At 40.2% G+C, this 21851-nt stretch overlaps 1 protein-coding gene across 1 annotated transcript in view; it reads left to right on the top strand.

Annotated features, from left to right (window-relative positions):
• Positions 1–20987, top strand: part of bub1 (BUB1 mitotic checkpoint serine/threonine kinase) — a gene marked incomplete at its 3' end in the record, with an annotated part of 54554 nt that extends 33567 nt beyond the window's left edge. The window contains exons 13-14 of the mRNA XM_079888729.1: positions 12658–12905; positions 20883–20987. Coding sequence (XP_079744855.1) covers positions 12658–12905; positions 20883–20987 — 353 coding nt within the window. The remainder of the gene's footprint in view (positions 1–12657; positions 12906–20882) is intronic.
• Positions 20988–21851: the final 864 nt, after the last annotated feature.

The following is a 21851-nucleotide window of genomic DNA, read 5'->3' as shown; positions in this document are numbered from 1 at the left end:
TATTTCATTTGAGTGTCACATAAATCTTGATTAAGTGACAGTGTTTGGCACTAATTTAATTTTTTATATATTGGACAGATGGGTTGAATATTGGTGAGCTTTACTGTGCTGGAGGTCTAGACTCCTGCTGACTGAAGACACAACAACTTTCCAAAAAGACACAAAATCTCCAGGATCAAAGTTTGACCTCGGAAAAGAGATTTGATTCAGAGAGACGCCATATGTTAATAAACGCTCCACAGCTCTCATTAGGACATGATCTGATGAGGCACATATGGTATGATATTGATTCGCATCATTGATTATGTGTCAGCCATTTATGTTTTGACTTTGAAGGAAATAATTAAAATAACCTCAAAGTTTTCCAATAAAACCGATAAAAGTTATCTCCGTAAGACATCCGGCGTTAGCAGACTGTTTAAATGTTTTGGATTTACCAAAGTAAGTTTTGAAGTTCATGGTATTGTATCTTTTGCAATAACTGCAAGTAGTCAGAGTGTAATTGGGCAAATGTCTATTCTGTGAACTATTCAGTGTTCATTACATCTGGCTGGAGTGCAACTCTCATGTGAAAGTCAACGAATCTTCTAAATCCTCCAGCTTCTTCAGGAAAGGCCTTTTTCAAAAGATCCAGAGATGACGTGAGTGCAGGGTAAATTTAGTTCTACTACAAGTCTGCGCCTAGTATATTACCATGCTTCTTACAGTTTTTGTTTGTCTGTTTTACAAGTTGTTGTTATATAATGTACAAAGAAATAAAATGCATTTGTTTTTTACTTATATACCACAGGATGTTTTGTTTTAAATGTGTTAAGTACCAAAATATTTACTCATTCAGTAATAATTCATTCCCCTCGCATCACCACGTCATGGGAAATTATTTAAAAACAAAATATTCCCAGTACAGAAGGACATTTGGATGCACTTTATTTTGATGGTCCCTTTAACACATTCTGTTGACTATAAGTAACGTTGCACCTGCATGTCTACTAGCTCTCATTGCAGTATTAGTAGAGTATTAGTAGAGTATTAGTAGAGTATTAGTAGACTGGTAGGGTTAGAATAAGTTGACATGTAGTTGCAAAGATACTTATAGTCAGTGAGTGTCTGTTGGAGGAGCATCACAATAAATAGTTAGCAGATATTAAACAGACAGTCTACTAATACTCTAATGAGAGTTAGCTGACATGTAGTTGCAAAGTTACTTCTAGTCAACAGAATGTTCAAAAGGGACCATCAAAATTTTATTTTGATTGTGTCATAAGTGTCACAATGGTGTGGTTAAATGCAAAGAAAGAAAAGTATCATTTCCAATGGCACCATTTTTTTTTTTCAAGGAAAACAAAAACAAAATAAACTAGACCCAAAAGTCAGGAGTACAGGAGCACAAGTAACCAAACTACAAACTACAAGAACAGACAACAAACTCAAACTGAGGGCTATAAATACACAGACTAAATGATCTGTGAAACCAGGAGCAGGAGAGGGTTATCCAGGAGTGAAGCCAGAACGTTTCTTCAGCGGTGGCCAGATCCAGCGACACGACTGACTGGGACATACTGCACCAAACCTAAATAAACTACAGAATTCATAGAGCACAAACGAACTGAAAGAATTTAAAGTTATTCATTTATTTCCAATGCCATACAAAATAGATAAATAATGTATGCTGATCATTTAAAAAAAAAGCTTAAAGTCACCAAACAAAAAAATCTTATGGGACTCTTATTAAAGCAAATGAACATGTCTTTCACACATATGTGTGTAGACAGTCTTCCCCTGCTTACTCTGACTATATTATCTCAAACGTTTTATTCTTATTCCTTTGGTTGGATAATCAAACGTTTGCAATAATAACACAGCTGTCAGATGAAATTACAAAAAGAGAAAAGTTACAATTTGAAACAACATAGAGAGAAGTGTGTAAAAAAATAAACTATATCCATTTTCTGTGTCCAAAGGCTAAATTAATTATTAAATAAACTCATCATCCTATGTCTCCTTTGTAAATAAAATCCCATGTGCTAAATCTCTGGACACTGACAGGTGAAAACATACTTTGTTTACCAAGAAAATGCAAGAACCTTCTAAACAATATCAGATTATAGAAGTTGAAACCTAGAGTTCTTGTGATTTCTGTCAAAGATATCCTCAAACGAATCAAGAATGAGTGATTTAGCTTGTCTACACTCTATGTTCACATACAGTACTGACTGTAACTGCAGTTTTACACAGCCTAAAGAATTCCTGGAAATCATCTTTATATGGCTCAACACAAACAGCTGGGTCTAATATACTGCATGGTTTCTGACTTTTTCTATGTATGACTTCTGTACGACTTTCTTTCAATCCAACAATATCTTTACTTTGTATAGACTCATTCATCCTAGCAAAAGGAAACAGAACATTATTCTCACAGCATGTTTCGCTAGATGGATGTAGAGCTTGGTTACCCCTCATTATGTCACCATTCTAAAAATCCTCAGCTCATTTAGCATCATGTCCAACTCCTGGTGAAATATCCCTGCTCTGAAAAACTCTCTGCTCTTCAGAACTGCTTGACTTCTCACTGCGGACATGATAGAGCTTAATTTCCTCTTTCGTTTGGGAATGGTTTCCATACAGATATTGCATTGCTAATACCAAAAACTGTTGTCAAGAGATCATCAAAAACCTGCTCATTCCTATAATTTACAATGTCCAAAATGAGTGTCTTCACTAGGTCTACTGCTTTTGCCAAATCAAGACATGAAGACTGGAGCATGTCAGAAAGGAATTTTGCATCTCCAAAAAGTTTAAAGACTCCGAGTCAGTTTGGAACAGAAGGCCTTGGGCATCTACTGACCTTTCCCTAGTTTGTTCCTGTGCTCTTTCTTCTAGGACTCGTCGTACTGCTGGCAACCTGTCCATTAAGTCCACCGTGTGTCACTCAACCGTCGAAGTTGATGAGATGGCTTTTACTGTGCTTAGCACAAGCTTGAGGCAGTGAGCATAAAAGGCTTTTTTGCCATTTGCTTCACACATGTCTGTACGCCACAATGCTTGCCACTCGTGACAGCAGTCCCATCATAAGACTGACCTAGCCGATTTCTCTTGTATTCCAGACTATGGGCCCTATCTCGCAGCCAGCACAACTGACTTTGTACAGCGACGCATGTTTCATTCCTATTTCTCACCCGACGCACAGCGGACTTTTCCCTCCACAGACGCACGCCGGTAAATTAGGGAATGAACTTGCGCTCCCGGGGGCGGTTCAGCGAAAAGAGGAAAACGTTCCCTGGTGCTATTTTGCAGTTCCAGAAAACAATTCCGCCACAGACCAGGAGAAACCTCGTCTAAAGTCAGTGGCGCGTTGCGCATGTTATTCAGATGCTGTTTTAAGGGCGCATGCTTGGCCATAATGTAGTGTGTGCTCAATGCGCATACACTTTGATTCTCTCATCTACACACAGACGCGGCAGTTTACATTTTTGCACACCATAAATAATTACAAGGAAAAATATTCCACACGAGGGAAATCATTGTTGTGTCCATGAAGATGTGAAAAAATAGGCATAAATCTAGCTTACACATTTACCCAAATTATCATACGCCTGTTTAACCGAAGCTAATCTGGGTGTGTTTCTCCATCCCCAATGTCACTTCTCTGTGTTTTACGGCCCTGACGAGAACGTCGGTCTCCTCGGCTGTGAACCGCTCCTGGCAAATCCGCCGTTATAATAGCAATCCGCCATGGAACAAGCGCGCCTGCTCTTAAAGGGAATGTGAGATGACGCTCTGATTGGTTTATTTCACGTTACGCCCAAACCACACCTATGAGTAATGAAGCGACTTCAGACCAACACATTTTAGATTTGCGTCGGATCTCGCCCGAGATCCGCCCACAAAGTTACTTGCGTTTCGCGTTTGATACTTGCGTTTCAGATCGTTAAAATAGGGCCCTAAATCTTTCTTTCATCTTTTTCATGAGTGACCTTAAACTTCTGTGTCAATCCTTCAGCATCTAAGCATTCAGCAAGTTCAAATTGCAAAAAAAAATTCAATTTATTGCACCATTATAGTAGTACACTCCTACAAATGAAATCTGCTCTTTTCCGCTAATTTCTTTACTTTAATCTACTAGTTCGCTGAACACTTCCCCTTTCTTGACCTGCTGTTATTGAGGTGCGCACCATCTCTGCTAAGGACGAGGGACTCTGGAGGGATGAAAGACTACGGCCGAGCCAATGCAGAGTCCTGGGCTCGAGGGATGTGGCAGAGCTGAAGACTGAGGTCCAGTCCATAGACAATGATGGATTTGGGTTGACCAGGAGGCCGTGGACATGCCGGTGGAGCTGGAGGATCGAGAAGAGCTGGCGGATCAGGAGGATTAGAGAAGTGTCTGCTCTAGTCAAGTCAAGTCACCTTTATTTATATAGCGCATTGTACAATATATAATATTGTTTTAAAGCAAATGATTCAATGATGCAAAACAGAGTTCATTTCAGCTGTACAGCAGCTCTAAAATAAAATAGTGTCATTGCTCAGCTGAAGTCAGTTCAGTGGTGATTCATTCTGTTGTAAAGATCATCAGTTATTAAATTAACGCAGGTATAATGCCTGAGGGAGCGATCCCCATGGATGAGGAGGAGGAGACGTACTGCTGGAAGATCCATTTGTGTTAGGTCCGCTCTTCGGTCATGATGTGGTTAAACACAAGGAGAGGAGGGTTAAGGATCTCTTCCAACAGAACGTTTATTCAAGGAAAACAAAAAACGAAAAGATCCGAAAAGCGTAGGAGTGCAGGAATACAGGAGCACAGGTAACTAAACCATAAACATCCACGAGAACAGACAACAAACAATTCAAACTGAGGGCTATAAATACACAGACGAAAGAATGAAACAAGGAACAGGTGAGGGTAATCAATGAACTAATGCACACTAACTAACCATAGCAATTATGAAATACAATTTTTTTTTTTTTTTGCTTCTGACACATATCAGTTTTTCACCGAGCGGTTTATGTTCACTTAAGCCATAACCAACTCTATTTACGTGAGATACTCCACATGATGGGCATTAATTGTATTTGACTATTCAGGCACAAAGAGAACTGAATTTGGGATTGTGCTTTTGTTGTGTGTCATTCAGTGCGATACAACATTGAGTTCTATTTTCACAATTTACTGAGCATAATAACTTGATAAACTCTTTTTGAAGATACGCTCTCTAATATCTTGCCTTCACTAACTGCAAGTTAATCGATAACCAATAGTGATTGGACGGCAGTTCTGTTTCTCAAATAATATACTATGATGAGATTGGCCATTCTTGTGTGACAGAAGACTACTACTCGCTTTATGATCACCTAGCAAAGACAATTTAGCAAAGAAGAAATGCAGGACAAAACATGATTGTTTCATAATAAGTCGGGACACTGAAAATAGACTGAAAATATGGGACTGTCCCGGGAAAAACGGGATGTCTGATCACCCAACATATTTGGCTTGAGAGCCGAAGATCCCAGAGACTCATCTGGCTCAGATTTCTCTCTCTTCACCTTCAGTTCCAATGCAGAAATAAGCTTTTCTTCTGTGGAAACGTGTGGGCACTTTCGATTCATTAGCCACTAAAGTAATTAACTGGAAGAACAACAAAATGCAGCAAATGGTACAATTATTTGCGCTACAAAACAAAACAGCTGTAAAAAAAAAAATATAAAAGTAAGTTATGCTGCTTGCTTGATATTGCAGACTGTTATTTGTTATATATATATATATATTTTTTTATTCATAATGATAATCATAAACTCTCTGCTTTGTAGTGCAAATAATTGTACCATTTGCTGCATTTTTGTATTCTTTCAGTTGACGTCATTAGTTATCCGCCTTTAAGCACTGTGAATTGGACATGTTGTTTAACATCTGGAACAGTCTGATGAAGAAGCGTGTGTGTTAACCGCAGGAATGCCACTTGACATCTCTACACAATCCTACAGCCAAGATATTTGTGTGATTTATTTTAAGAGCTTGTTTAACTGCAAATCAGTGAAAGAAAAGAGAAGTTATTTGACTTCAAACAGCATTTGTTCTTTTGATTTGCAGGCAGTGTTGAGGACGTGAAGGACGGAGCAGACTGAGGGCTGTTGTGCTCTCGTGTGTCTGCCAGAATCAGCATGTTGATCTGTTGAGTGTTCAGGGTCTGCAACATGTGATGGTTCAACAAATCATCTGGTGTTTGCTGTAATTGTTTTGTCTCCACCAACCTCTCTAGCACCCAGCGTCATTAGACTGGGACGCGGGGTCAAAGGTGAGTTTCCGTTAGCTGTGTTTAGTGTTGTCTCTGCAACAGTCTGCACTCAGCCGTCTCATGGGGTAAACTGAACCCTGTAAACCATCATATTTTGAATCTACTACATGCCTTCTGTCGTCTGATTGATAGTTTAGAGTTTTTTTAAGCAAGTAAAAGGCCTATAATTTTACAAACAGCCACCGTCATTTTGTGGTCTTTTTATGTGACATTTTTATGCCATTTTATAAAGTAAACGTAAGTGTCAAGGACTGCATTTCCCATCATCCTCCCTGGTACCTATCCACACACACCTGGAACTCATCTAGCATTCATCACCAGCATTATACAGAGCACACACACACTCCCTCAGTCATTGCCTGACCTCGTCTGATGCTACCACTACTTACATTGCTACTTCCCTGCTTAATGGTCCAGACCACCTTGCTAGATCCTGCTATTTCCAATCATCCTCCAGTCATCACGTCATCCAAGCATTATTCTCTTCTGTGTGCTCAAACAAAGACTCAAATTGAACAATACACATCTATCTCATCTGCTGATGATCTCAAGTATCATCACTCACCTGTTTATGCATCGCAAACATCCCAACCTGCAAAAAGTCATTTCAGGGAGGTATCCCGAACACCTTAGCCAGCACCCAGAGTATGCTACCAACTGCATAGCAACAGCCTAGCAACCATCCAGAATATCAGTCAGTTTTTCCGATAGACTGCATGGCCTCCAAAACATTCAAACTTTCTGATCAGGCTTCCTCAAACCAACATCAAAGTTTGTCTTGAACTTTTTTATCTAGTTCAAAGCATGATATAGGGTGAACCGTATTCACTGTTTATTTATTTATTTACCTTTATTTTACCAGGAAATAATCCCCTTGAGATTCAAAATCTCTTTTTCAAGCGAGTCCTGGCCAAGACAGCAGAATAGTAGTTCCATATTTAAAAAAAAAAAAAAAAAAATATATATATATATATATATATATATATACATACAGACAATTGGCAGTTTAACATCATCTCAACATCATCACCAGCAGCGCTCAGTACCAGTACAATACAGTAGTCCTTTATCCTGATTTTATACTGTCATTGTCGGTAAATAGTCAAATTTGAGCTGATTCTGCAATTTATACCAGGAAAAAGGTGCAAAAACTTTAAATGCACTTTCACCGAAAACAGTTTGCGTTCGTGGGATATCATACATGATTTGCCCACGTGATCGAAGATTACATTTCCAGGCAGTGACTTTAGGAGTCAGAAGAGAACATGAGGAGGCAGTTTACACAGTATGGCCTTAAAAAGAGAAATATACCAGCGCTCCAGCCTGCGATTGAGCGAAGATAGCCAACCAACACTCTCACACACGCCACAATGATGAGTACGAAAATTAGAATTAGTTACAAATCTTAGTGTTGCATTATTTACTGAATCCAGCATTTCCATGTATAAAATATCACCATAATCCAGCATTGACATAAATGATGTTTGTATAAGTGTTTTTCTCGTACTAAAAGAGAAACAGCCTTTGTTTCTATAATAGAAACCCAACTTTACTCTATGTTTTGTTTCTGTTAAACAGAAGGACACATTTTCTTCTAAAAGGAAACCAAGATATTTATAGACTGATACTCGTTCAATTACTTTCTCATATAGTGTAATGATTTGACAAGCATCTTTCTGTTTTCCTTGATTTAGAAAAGCACATCATTTTAGTTTCAAGTCTCAAGTCTCAATTTATGAAGATTCTTCTGAATAATTTTTAAAGAAATTGCAGATCTTCTATGGCACTGGATGGGGCAGAACATATACAAAATATCTGGAGTTATATCTGGTGTCAACATGGGTTTCAAATGTTTCCTCTGCCCGTTAAAAGGTTTTGTAGTCTTAACTCTTAACTTTTCTGTGGCGTCTGTGTCTGAGGTAGACAGTCATGTTGAAAGATGAAGTGATTGAATGTGTTTTGTGCCAAAGCAATGCCAAGCGATCCCCGGTGTAACTGTGATTGTACGGATCAGTCAGGGAAACGATCCGCTGAAGACACCTCAGCCTTAAACCCTTCAGACTCTCCTGAGATCTCAACATGAGGCACACTGGCGAATCCTTCAAAACTCATTACATGCTGCATAACTAAGATTTGAGCAAGTGTTTCTCTCCAGTGTCTTGGATCATTTCTGCCACACGGATTTATTATTATTACTTTTTTTATTTTACAGGATTTTATCACTGGCTCCTCTGAGCATGTCACTTTTGCTTTGTAATAAGAATCACTAACGACAAAGCTTTAACTCTCCTCTATCGCGTGCTTGTCGTCTGAGATATTTAAAGACTGCGTGATGGCGGTGCATTAAACTGTGATCTTAAGAGATCAAGCTCTCACAGTTCCTGTGTTTTTCCCAGCATGCCTCTAGTAAATGTGTGGCGAGTGCAGCGGAGGGTTGGTCACACACCTTCTGCTCCACACACACTCACGAGGACTGAAGGGTCGCTCTCGGTTTCAGCCCTGGAGAGACTTCAGCACACGAAGAGCAAGCCAATAGATAAAGGGCAAGGACATGCAATGATAACACACCTCTGGTAGTTCTGCTCTGGGCGTTTGCTTGTTTGTCCAATGTTCCGGGTTTCCAGCTTACTTCCTTACTTCCGTAGCAAAGAGTTAATACAAACAACAGATGAATTATTGATTATTATTTTGATGAAAGATGCATCAAGATGATGACAATTAATAATGACAAAGAAAAAGATTTTGTTGATAATCTCACTCCAACATAAGAATGTAATATAACAACTCGCATTGAAAATGATGTGAACGTCCACGTGAAATAAGATCACAATAGTAACCAGCACTCTACTTTAAGTACTCAGTTGCCACTCACAGTTAAGCACTCAATGCAATTTCCTAAAGTTTCTGAACAAGCAAGCGATCCAAATCATCGAGTAACGTCTCAGTTTATGCTGGGAAAGAGCCGAGCCTCAGGTTACAGCGTTTCTGTCATGTCAGGTCACGTTAAGACAAGTTATGTCATCTCATGTCAAGTCAAATCATGTTCTGAATTTAACCCTGTTAAAACAGTGTTTTTTTCTGATGTAAAAATGAAACCAAGATAAATCAGAACTTCTGTATATTTAATATAAAAATCGCAACCTATGCAATGCCGCTGTACCAAAGTGATCCATTTAAGAGAAAAAAAAGAGAGAAATAAAACTTAATGTGCACACCCCTGAATTAATACTCAGATGTCCAGCGTGGCCGCTACACAAGACTACATCTGTATTGCAGTGTCACTGCCATAGAAACCAATTCAGATATCCTGGAAAACGAAAGAGTGCCACGGGACACACACATCGGATCTGAACAGCTGCGATACACAATGAGGACAGTCAATAATTCCAGTCGGATACACAAATAATCAGATTTGGACTGACATTTTAAACAAAGCTTTAATGCATCTTCAAAAAGAATGAAGGCTTTGAAAGAAAGGCTGCTTTCCAAGAATCCTTCAAATTGAGACGGTTTTGATGGCACTTAGCCGAGGTATGCTGCCTCATTAGGATGCTTTCATTGGATTGGTTCTTGCGGGTATCGGGGGAAGGAAATTAGATGCTCTACAAGGTTTGAAATGAGTAAACACACCACCTACACTGAACCATTCCCTAAACCTGACGATAGTGTAAGCAACAGTGAGACGCTGCGGTCTCTGTTAGCCAGCGATCGAGCCGCTCAGAGCAAGCCGGACGGAACCGGTTATGAAGCTGTTTATGTGACGCACGTGTTCGAATGTCATGCTCTATGGTAAAAGTGTTTTGATAATATAAAATTATTATAATTTGTATGAAATGGAATCAGGTATTTTTGTATTTTGTTTTGAGAATTTTATGTTTTTCGTCTGGTTGTGTAGCCTGGATGCCAGCCGAGCTTAGCCCCGCCCACAACAGTTTTAGGTCGGGAAGTTCGTTCTGGACTTGATCCGTTGTGGAGCAACTATACTCCAACCAGAGCTGTTCGGACCAATCAAATTGTCAGGACGGGCTTTATACGATGATGGACAGATGATCAACAGTAACGTAATCATCCACGTCACCAAAGAGCGCTTGGGTTGAATTTGTTTACAACAAAGATGACTGCCGCTGGAGAATTGAGATTTCATGAGTTCACACTTACAAATAAGTCAGATAGAAAAAATGCATATTTGGCGTGCTGTGCTCGGTATTCGGCCTGAACCCAAAGTACTCCCCCCGTATTCCCGGCTGTGGAAGAACAAGCCGAGAGTGAGTGGAGGGATGATGGAAACTGTCAAGGAATGTTAGGAGAGTTGACAGAGTGAATATATATAAGCTTCCTCTCATGCTGATAAGGTAGACATGGTAATTGTTTGATGACAAGTTGATTGGATTGATTATCTGAACGTGCTCCTCCCGAACTTTGTTTATGAAACATCATTAGATTCCGGCATCGCGTCTGTTATAGAAGATATCGACAGCGCATTCATTTGAAAAGAGGAACAGAGAACCGCGATCAAGGCATTTGTCGATCGGAAACATGACGTCACTTACTCTGATTGATGTAGGTCTATCCAATTGAGTGCAGAGGCATTTTCTTTCCTGGTTCGGTTGAAACACACCCCACACTCTCAGAAAATAAAGTACATAATTGAAACATTAGGGGTACAATGGCTTGTCACTGGGGCTGTACCCTCAAAGGTATAATATTGTACCTTAACCTTTAAAATAAATGGTACATATATGTATCTTTTAATGCTTTTTGACCCTCAAAAAGGTACATGTACCTTGAGGTCCAATAATAAGCCCTATGGGGTACGTTAGTGTAGATTGTCCCTTGGGGGACAGAAATGGACTCCTACTGTACCCCTATTTCTGACAGTGCATAATCACAGCCCAATGGAGCAGATCAGACTCACATTCTGACTAGAATCTGAGTGTGACGAGGTCAGGCTGCTGGTTGTGTATTTAACGTGTGGCTTTATAACCTCACTGCGATTAACACCATCATCAGATGGGATGTGTTCTTCCTCACAGACATACAGCTCAGTTTATTATGTTCTTATTTTTGTTACTTATTATTTCAGTTTTTCAACCACTGTTTTAGTCCGGTGAGTTTTCACGAATGAAAGCCAAAGAATGTTGGATGAGGAGAGAGATTTTGAGTACCATCAGTATCTCAAATTCAAGCAGTCCAAGTAGTCTCCAAATAACAACAGTGTGAATTAATGACAGTCCGCCTCTCTCTTCTAATAAGACAGAAGCACGAGAGTGTCACATGAGAGTAACATGCTGTGTGTGGTTTAATGTGCTAAAATCATCTCACCACTTGAAATCCATTCAGTCTAACCACAACTCAAGCCTTAATTTCTTACATCTTCCTTTCTGTTGGTGTGTGACTGTAATGGTCTGCTGGAGGGAAGTCTGCAGCCCATGTGTGTATGAGGGCGGATGCGGGAAGCAGTGACTTATGACTTACCGCAGTCACCTCCAACGCTCTTGCCATCATCCTAACACAAGTAAGAGTAATATATGTGCAGTACAGCTTTGACTGATTGCTGGAGAGTCACTTTGTATTAAGGTCATTCATGTCTTCAAGTACAGAAATGGTCTCTTAATCACCATCATGGGACATGTAACTGTGAAATATGAAAGCATTAGTATGTGAACCATTCAATAGTGATCGATTCCACTACAGCCTGAGTCCCTTGAGTCCACAGAGGGTTTTCTCAGGGGGAGCAGACGCACACTACAGCAAGACTGTAATGGAGAAACTGAAGCTGAAGTGTGTCCTCTTTGGATGGTCACATACAGTACTTTCTCTAATCACAGTACAGTATATACGTAACCATTTTTACGCACTTGTTCATGAGCCCAGAGAGTGTACTTCCACCCAGATAATTGCACACATGTGAGGGTTTGCCACGGGTCCTGTCCTCGCAGCGATCTCAGAACATGCTGGAGATGCCATTGCCTAATCATTACTACATATATGACCCATATATGACAATCTGAAAGCTGAATAATTAAGCTTTTCATTGATGTATGGTTTGTTAGGATATGACAATATTTGTCCGAGATACAACTATTTGAATATCTGGAATCTGAGGGTGTAAAAAAAACATTGAGAAAATCTCCTTTAAAGTTGTCCATTTATGTTGCCAATTGTGCTTCATTCACTCACAAAAATAAATGTTTTATATATTTATGGTAGGAAATTTACAAAATATCTTCATGGAACATGATCTTTACTTAATATCCTAACGATTTTTTGGCATAAAAGAAAAATTGATAATTTTGACCCATACAATGTATTGTTGGCTATTGCCACAAATATACCCATGCGACATGTGACTGGTTTTGTGGTCCAGGGTCATATATAAGGAAAGCATCAGCATTTGATGAGTGCGGTCTGAGGATTCGGTTCTGCAGGGTACACTGGCTTTATTCAAGCACCACAGAGTCAAGTAAAACAAACAGACAGGAACACAAGGAGCCCGGTCAGGGTCCGGTGGGAAGGGAGGAGCAGGCCCTCATGCACTCAGTGGACGGGGAACCATGTCTCCATGCAATGATGAGGGAACCACCGCACTCTGGAGAGCAGGGACCACAGACAGTGGTGAGACAGTAATGCTCTGGCAATGAGACTGGAGGCGAGTATTACAGCCTCCAGACGCGAGGAGACTGGAGAAACCCAGGGAAGAAGAAGAGGGGTGGAAATGGAGGAGTAAGGATGGCGAGGGAGAGGGCGGTGGAAGAGAGCAAACGACTTATTGTATTTCTACCTCGTCCTGCCATCAGATTATGATGAGGTGCTTGGAATAGCATTTCCCAATGGCTCTTTTGTATCAACAATTGAGTTGTATCCTTCTTTCGTCTGAGCGTCCAATTCATTATTGATAAAAAGACCATCAATAGTCTGCACTTGCCCACAGACATGCTTCAAGGACTCATCCCGTGACTGCTGTGAAGGGAAATCCCCAAGGGCGGGAAAAGTTTGCACCCCCCGACGCCATCACCGGATGTAGGCCAGTAAGAGCTGTGTGTGTAAACCCCACTCTCCTGGCCTTATGAGGCGTGCTAGCGACTGACGCTGCGGTCCTTGTTTGTGCGCCAGAGACCCCGTTCGAGTCCTGCTCGGAGCAGATCGATTAGGACCGGTTACACAAGAATCCCCCACACATATAACCTTCAATAGTGTTTCAAAATCTGGTCATTTGATACCTGAGGTCTGGGTGAATGAGGTGGAGATTAGCCGCTACACATATTAACTTAAAACATGTTTGATATCCTTCAGCTGAACGGAATCAAAGTCTGAAGCTAAAAAGCCATAGTTTGTGCCCATCATTCACTACTTGAATTTCTGTGAAGTCTTTCCATTCCGACGGCCCAAAATCTGCAAACTGGCACTGACTTTACAGCAACTAGTGTTGACTAGTCCAGATTGCAAACAGGGGCAAAAATCTGGGCCAAAGTTGCGTAGTGTGTTCCAGCCTTTATTCTGGCAACAATTTCAATTTCACAAACAGGATAAAGCTCAGTTCTGCTCATGACTCTCGTGTGGACTTGCTACTTAAGAAAAATATTTCTTTGTTTTTAAAATTGTTTCAAGCTGTTTTCATCTTAACTTTATTTCCAAACAGACTGACAAACCCTTACATAACTGCAACATTGCAATGCTGGTTTGTGTGCTTAGAGATGTGATGGGAACAGAATATTGTTATATTGTTGTTATTAAATGCACATTCAAGCTGTTAGAAGTGTCATCCACACAAAATATACACCTATTATTTTCTTTTCTTTCCAGAAACATTGAATGGAGGCTTGTGCAGTTGTTTGGTTTGCTTTATAAGTGTTATGCCTTTTTATTGAGAGCATTTTTTGTTGGTTTGGAATAATGCATTAGTATTACAGATGTATTTACAGATAAAGAATTTGTCTGGACTTTTTCAGTAAAAGTAAAATGTACCTTTATTTATTTTTTTAAATATGAACAAATGTTATTTGTCTGATGAAGCTAAAGCTCCAGTACATAGACCTGGATTTCAGCTATTCTGATGGTTCTATAGTAGGTTTAACAAAGTTATATATAAGTCTAGTTTGTAAATAACTGCTCAGTAACATCTGCCCACACAAACTCCATGCTTTTACCCATTTGTCTCTCCTTCCTCAGGGAAAGTTCCAAGAATTCCCAGTGCTGAAGCTCAGACTAATGAGATCCTCTGACAGGTCACAGTGGCGAGTCCTCAGCTTCACATTTACTCACACACACAGGGTCTCTTTGTCCTTACCCCTCTCCTGTCCATTTTTTTCCCCTGTGTGGAAGAAATTTTATATGTTCTATATGTTTGCATTTTCTTATATTCATAGAATCTTAGTATGGATGTGTTAGGGCTGGGTATTGACACAAATTTCACAATTAGATTCGATTTCGATTCACAAGCTTGCAATTTGATTCGATTTCGATTCGATTCAGTATTGATTATTTTGGATATCAGGTACAATACAAGGAAAACAAATCTCTTAACTAATGCTGTAAACTATGGGAGTCAGTTGTAGCCTACAGGCTTCATTAGCCTACTGTAATATTGAAGGTAAAAATTAACTGATTTGTATACAAACACTTAAATTACACTTTTATTTATTTTTATAATAATAAAGTTATATGAAATATAAACATTTAAATGGTGGCTATCATAAAAACCTGCCAGATTTATTCAAACATGCTTTAAATGGAAGAATATAAAAAATTATAATGAATATGTAATATGGTGCATATATTTAGCAAAATGCTCCTCTAGAGTTAATTTTTCTAGCTGACTAACGAGTTTGGTCACTGGATATGTTTTTTCTGAGGTAAATGTGACGTTACATGACATTGTTTACAAGCTGCAATTATGTTTTTGAATTTCGTAAGAAAATGGACATAATTTGAAATCTGAGACTTTGTTTCATATCAATAGTAACAAAGCACAAAGATTATTGCGATTTATTGGATGGGATGTGTGCTACAATGTTACATTCATTCATCAACTGAAAACAGGATGACTAATCGATTCTTGGGATTTAAGAATCGATATCGGTTCGTAAAAATGAGAATCGATTAAAATCTAGAAATCGATATTTTTTACCCAGCCCTAGTATGTGTATGACCTTGTGTACGTGACTTGACAAAAAGTTAATGTGTGACTAAGTGTATGACGGAGATAGAGGATCTCCATTCAAAGGTAGAATATGATAGACAAATCTAAACAATGTGATCTTCATTTAGCCTCGAGAAGTAACCTTGGGGGAGCCAGTATAAAGAATGAAGGATGCCCTCCTCTCGTTGTCACAGCCACTTTGCATGACCGTATGATTGCTGACCTTTCCTTGCTAGGGAATAAATAATCTTTAAAGACAATTGGTACATGTTTGTCTCTTACTCGGTAATAGAAAATTGTTTGCCACCACACCTGTCATTGGAAAAACACTTGAACATGCCTTTATTTCCATGTGTGTGTCCATAATAGGCATCTGGTGCTTGTTTTGTTGGCTGCAACAAAGACTTTTGTGATGAACCAGAGGGAGTCTCGGCTACCCATAATGCCTCTGCAGCCCTCTGCTTTGTGAGGGCACGTAATTGCCGTCTCCAGATCTCTAGAGTTCATCTGGACTAATGCTTTTCCATTCCTCGACCCATTGTTGCCTCCAGCACTCGCGTCTCGCTGGCACAAACTCTCTGCTCCTCCTTCAGTGCTCTTTTTCACTCGATAGAGGATATAGACGTCTGTATCAGGGGACTACATCTGTACTCTCAGAGGACAATCCTGAGCGCAAGGCTTTTTATTACCTGTTAAGGCACCATTTAAAGAGGCTTCAGGAAAACATGTCTATTCCAATCTAAAACTGAAATGAATATGAACCGTGCACATTGTGAGGAATATAAAAATACAGTGGCACATAAGTCACACTTCTGCAGGATCTTTTCTATTCACCAACATGACTTTTTCATTATGCTTGAAGTCTCAATGTGTTTGAATCAGCTGGTGATCTTTAGTGGATGTATGACGTGAGTTCTCCTGAAGTTCACAGAGGAACAGCAGGTGTGCAGACAACACTGACTGTCTTCATGTTCAACACTACATCTATTGTTCAAACCCAACAAAGCTCTCTCTACCAGATGTTTTGATTTGTGCATCTTTCTTTCCCATCAGTGCCACTGGCTTTGATATTGTGTTATGTAATGCAATCATACACATATCACTCCTCGGAAGAAAGACAGGAGAGACTCCACTCGTCCAGGCTGATACTAGCATCACTAACATCATTATACACACATAAACATAAAAATACTTACAGTGTCGGCCCTTGAATTAGATTGAGCACCTAATAAGCATAAAAATACATAGCACATACTGTGGATAATACGATTATTGACTTTAAAATCTCTGTTTTAACAAGCTAGATATTTTCAAATTAGCGAAATGTTAAGCAGAATTCACAACAACACTGTTCAATACGTCACAGAAAACCGCATGTTTGTGTTTGCAAGGCATAATGATCATCAAACACAGTCAGCTGATCTGAGTCTTTCTCACACGGGCCCATCGGCTGCCCTTATAAATAAACCTGGCATGGCTATAGCTTTCATTAGAGGAAAGTTCATTTAAAGCAGGAACAGATGAAATGTCTCTTATAAACTATCACTAGGGCTGAGGATCACAGGAGCTGATGACAGTATTTTACATCCCGCACAGCCACCTGTACGCTCTTCCGTGAGGAACGTGATTGCTGGAGAAAATGTGTGGATTGTTAGGCAGAGAACTGAAGAGCGCTCTAATGAAATCCTTCTCAAGGATGCACTTCCCCTAGGAGTCGGCTGGTTATTAAAGATGTAACTGTGTGCTGACAAGTACAGAGGAAAGGAGAACGAAATAAAAGAATCTATTAATATGTGAAATAACACATGAATATTATCCATAAAGTTCAGAAGTAATAAGTGTGAAAGCCTTTCCCTGGAGCTCATCGTGGAAGACAGAGGGAATGGCTCTGTTCCAGAACATAGTGAGCTGCCTATACCTAGAGAGCATTTTAAAATATTAAAGGAGAGTAAAGTAAAGAATAAAATACACTCCTGCCTTCTGAGATACTTCCCTGGTGCTATTTTGCAGTTCCAGAAAACAATTCCGCCACAGACCAGGAAAAACCTCGTCTAAAGTCAGTGGAGCGTTGCGCATGTTATTCAGATGCTATTTTAAGGGCGCATGCTTGGCCATAATGTAGCGTGTGCACAACGCACACACACTTTGCCTCTCTCATCTACACAGAAGCAGCAGTTCACATTTTGAAAACCATACATGATTACAAGGAAAAATATTCCACACGAGGGAAATCATTGTGGTGTCCATGAAGATGTGAAAGAATAGGCATAAATCTAGCTTACACATTTACCCAGATTATCATACGCCTGTTTAACCGAAGCTAATCTGTGTGTGCTTCTCCATCCCCAATGTCACTTCTCTGTGTTTTACGGCCCTGACGAGAACGGCGGTCTCCTCGGCTGTGAACCGCTCCTGGCAAATCCGCCGTTATAATAGCAATCCGCCATGGAACAAGCGCGCCTGCTCTTAAAGGGAATGTGAGATGACGCTCTGATTGGTTTATTTCACGTTACGCCCAAACCACACCTATGAGTAATGAAGCTGCTTCAGACCAACACATTTTAGATTTGCGTCGGGTGCAAGAGTCATTTATCCCGCCGGTATAATAGCAACAGCGCCCGAGACCCGCCCACAAAGTTACTTGCGTTTCACGTTTGATGCTTGCGTTTCAGATCGTTAAAATAGGGCCCTAAAGCTCACTTGACTTTACTTGACTTGACTTGAATCTAGCTATGTTATATTTAAAGTGATGTCTGGCACATATATCAGTGCCGTCATGACTCGGACACAAGTCTGAGTGTTCAAAGGCAATTAAGAGATTTAAATGTTGGTTGGTTTTGTTCAAATGAAGAGGAAATTATTCTTAAACTGTATTAATGAGAAGAAGATTGGATGCTGCAGGTGTAACGGCACACACTGAAACAGCAGATTGTAGAAGAACCCAGGAGTGGAAATTTATTGACAAACAGGTAAATATACCACAAAAATAAACAGGTAACAAAGGCCTGGTTTCACAGACAGGGTTTAGATTAAGCCAGGATTAGGCCTTAGTTCAATTAGGACATTTAGCTTTAATAAACGTGTCTTAGAAAAAAACATTACTGGTGTGCATCTTAAGACAAAACAATGGCACTGATTATTTTAAGATTTTAAGATACGCTTTCATTTAAAACAGCTCAAACATGCATTTTAGTCTGAGACTAGCTTAAGCCATGTCTGTGAAATGGGGGTCAGTCTCTTTAAAACCACAGGTTAGAGAGGTCCACAAACACAGGCGACCCCTGCTGAAAAATCCAGCATTGCTGCTCACCCGCATTAGGTATGTTTGGCATGCTGGTCCCCAACATGGGATGCTGGTCCCCAACATCTGGTCCCCAACATGGGATGCTGGTCCCCAACATGGGATGCTGGTCCTCAACATGGGAGCTGGTCCTCACTGACAGCTGGAGTTTGACACGCAAGTTCCCAAATGATTATTAAAGTCTTTAAAAACAGCGACTTTCAATTTCGAGCTTTTGTTATCAATAGCTCTTTCTTAGCAGGAGCTCTTCTCATAATCCGTTATTGATTATTTGGTATTTTTCTTTGTTTTCATTTCTCTAAATGTTTTTATTTCGCAGTGTACACAAGCTCTTTTTAACTGATTTGTGTATAGATCCTTAGAAACAGGAGAAAAATCCTTTGAAATGATTCACAAGTTTGAATTTTTACTTTGTTTAAACCTTCAATGACATTGATTGTCAACATAGGGAACAAAAGAAATTACATAGGTAAAATTATATAGTTCAATAAATCATATGTTTTCATATGTCTTCCTCCACTTCTCCAAGGTCCAGTTCCTTCTCTCACGTGTCCATTGTGCTTTGGACAGGGGTCATCATGGGCTCTCTGATTGGCTATTCTACCCAGACATAATGTTCTAGCTTATCAGTGCAAGTGACAGATGTTGAGAAATATAGGCTATGGCTTTAATTTCAATTAGTAATGTCCCTGATTTCATGCAGAATTATAATGTGATGCCGTTCCTTACTTTTGTTGAAAATGGCTTATATGGTGGTAAAGACTGTTCATATTGTCCACCTCTGGAGCTGCTAGAAAGTACACATAATGATTTCATCCCCCACGACGAGGGCAAGGAATGAATCTCAACCTTGGGAGAACCCAGGCTACATCTTTTTACACAGTAGTAAAGTGTTATCAATTTGACTAAAAAGTAAGCCTCCTTAACATTTCTAATACAGCTTTACGACACATGATCATCTCACTGCTCCGGCAATATAAATGAACTGATGAGATTTGATTTTATATTCATAAATCCAGTCTGCCACCTGAAACTTTCAACACATAAATTGATCATCTCTCAATAAATGGAGTGCCCTTGGATTGTGAATCTGGATTTCATTTCCACACGATGAGAGAGGTAATGAATTTAAAAATCTTTCAGAACATCTGAAAAACCACAGTCACATTTGTAGAGGATGGATGATGATGGTGATGCCGCTGTTTTGCTGCACAGCATCACTGGTTGGATTTCCATGGAAACCAGGCACAGCTTATACTACAGGACAATATATATATAAAGAAATGTACTGTATTAACTGCCCAAGAACAAGCAGTGTTAACTAACAATCTTACTGGCACAGGTATGCTGAATTATACATCACAAAACAGCGACAGCCAAGACATCTTTTTTTTTTTTGTCTGATAAACAATTTATAAGATATCATCGCTGCAGCTGAGAATTTCCTCACTTCCGAGTCTGAACTGAAAACAGAAGCACTAGAATTAGATATGATCAGAAGAATCATTTACACATTGTCAATAACATACTGAGTTGCTGTGATGTATCATGAAACTAAGTTCTCATGACATAGTGATTTGAGGACACATTCATTCATATTGACCAGCTCAATAAGTCTCCAATGAGATTGTGACACTTCATTTGATAACATCATTCCTGCTGTCGGCACTGGATTAATGAACGGATCAGCAATGTGAAGTAAGAGTAATCTGTTGGGGTTCAGTGTTATAAAAAAATAAATCAATTAAGCCACTGTTAATCAGTATATCTGCAGCATGTACACGTGTGTTTTAGTTTTGTCTGGCAGTTTCACTAAAACAGTGAAAAACCACGGAAAAAGGGATGAGATGTGTATCGCAGTGAACACTACTGTTGCTCCAGCGCTGGATCAGCACTCATTATAACACACAGTCGAATAATGAAACAAATCTCCTGCTGGACGATTGGAGATGCTTCACTCTATTAGACACACCCTTATCAAAAAGTAACTCCAGTGAAATGGAGCAGGCCTCATTTCATACAGAAGAGTGCTGCTATCTCTATAATCCATCATAAAAGCACTCATATCCCAGCTGCTCTTAAACCAGCTCACACTAGCGGACCACTCAAGCATGACCCTCTCATTTTGAGACAGTTCCTCGCTCTCCTCCAGCTCTCAAGGATAAAAACCATCATAGCATTGACACAGAGAGAAAAGGACGGATGGCTGCTCGTCCTCTCAGTGCCTCACTCTATGAATGAGGAGACGGCAGTGTGAAGTGTCCTCAGAGGCAGGAGAGGTTCATGAATGGGTTTAAATTATGCTGTTGTCAGTTAGCTGTCTATCTATCTATCTATCTATCTATCTATCTATCTATCTATCTATCTAACTATCTATCTAACTATCTAACTATCTATCTACATATCCATCCGTCTCTGTCTGTCTGTCTGTCACAATCTGTCTTATTGTGCATGGCACACTCGTTTTCTTTTGATTAAGTGATGAGTAGTACATATACCATGTCAGAATCATCTGTCAATCAACATTCCACCAGTCATGTTTATCTGACCAGGGAAAAAATGAAGGTGGGAGGAGCCAGAGCAGAGATGGGAGCAGCAGGAGGATGACCCAGAGCAGAGACATAAAGGTCCATGGTGGAGCCGATGGAGGGAGTAGCCATGGTGGAGCCTGGTGGAAAGATAGAGCAGAACCAGGGAGATGACTGACTGGGGTCATCTGAAGACCTGGAGGGCCACGGCGGAGCTGCAGGCATGACCGAGGTGGAGGCGTGGGCTTGGCAGACAGGGGCGGAGATGGCGGGAGTTAGGACAATGGAGGAACTGGAGGGAATGAGGAGGCCAGCGGAGCCAGAGCGGTGAAGGGTCGAAGTGCAGCTGTTGACTCAGAAGTCCAAGATGGAGCCAGAGGGACGAGGGAGCCTGGCAGAGCCTGAGGGACGGCAGTTCATGGTGGAGCCGGGAGAGCGTTGAACCGAGGTGGAGTCCAGGGCTAGGAGGCTTGAGGTGGGTTTGAGGGATTCACAGCTGATGACTGGGAAGCCCCAGGCAGATCTGTACCACTGGAGGAGCTGGGGGACTGAAGGGAGACAGCGGGGATGTTGCAGAGGAACTGGAAGGCTTT

The sequence above is a fragment of the Squalius cephalus genome (assembly GCF_949319135.1).
Source record: "Squalius cephalus genome assembly, chromosome: 12".
Taxonomy (NCBI): domain Eukaryota; kingdom Metazoa; phylum Chordata; class Actinopteri; order Cypriniformes; family Leuciscidae; genus Squalius; species Squalius cephalus.
The sequence above is the reverse complement of the archived record's forward strand: the minus strand, read 5'-3'. Positions and strand labels throughout refer to the sequence as shown.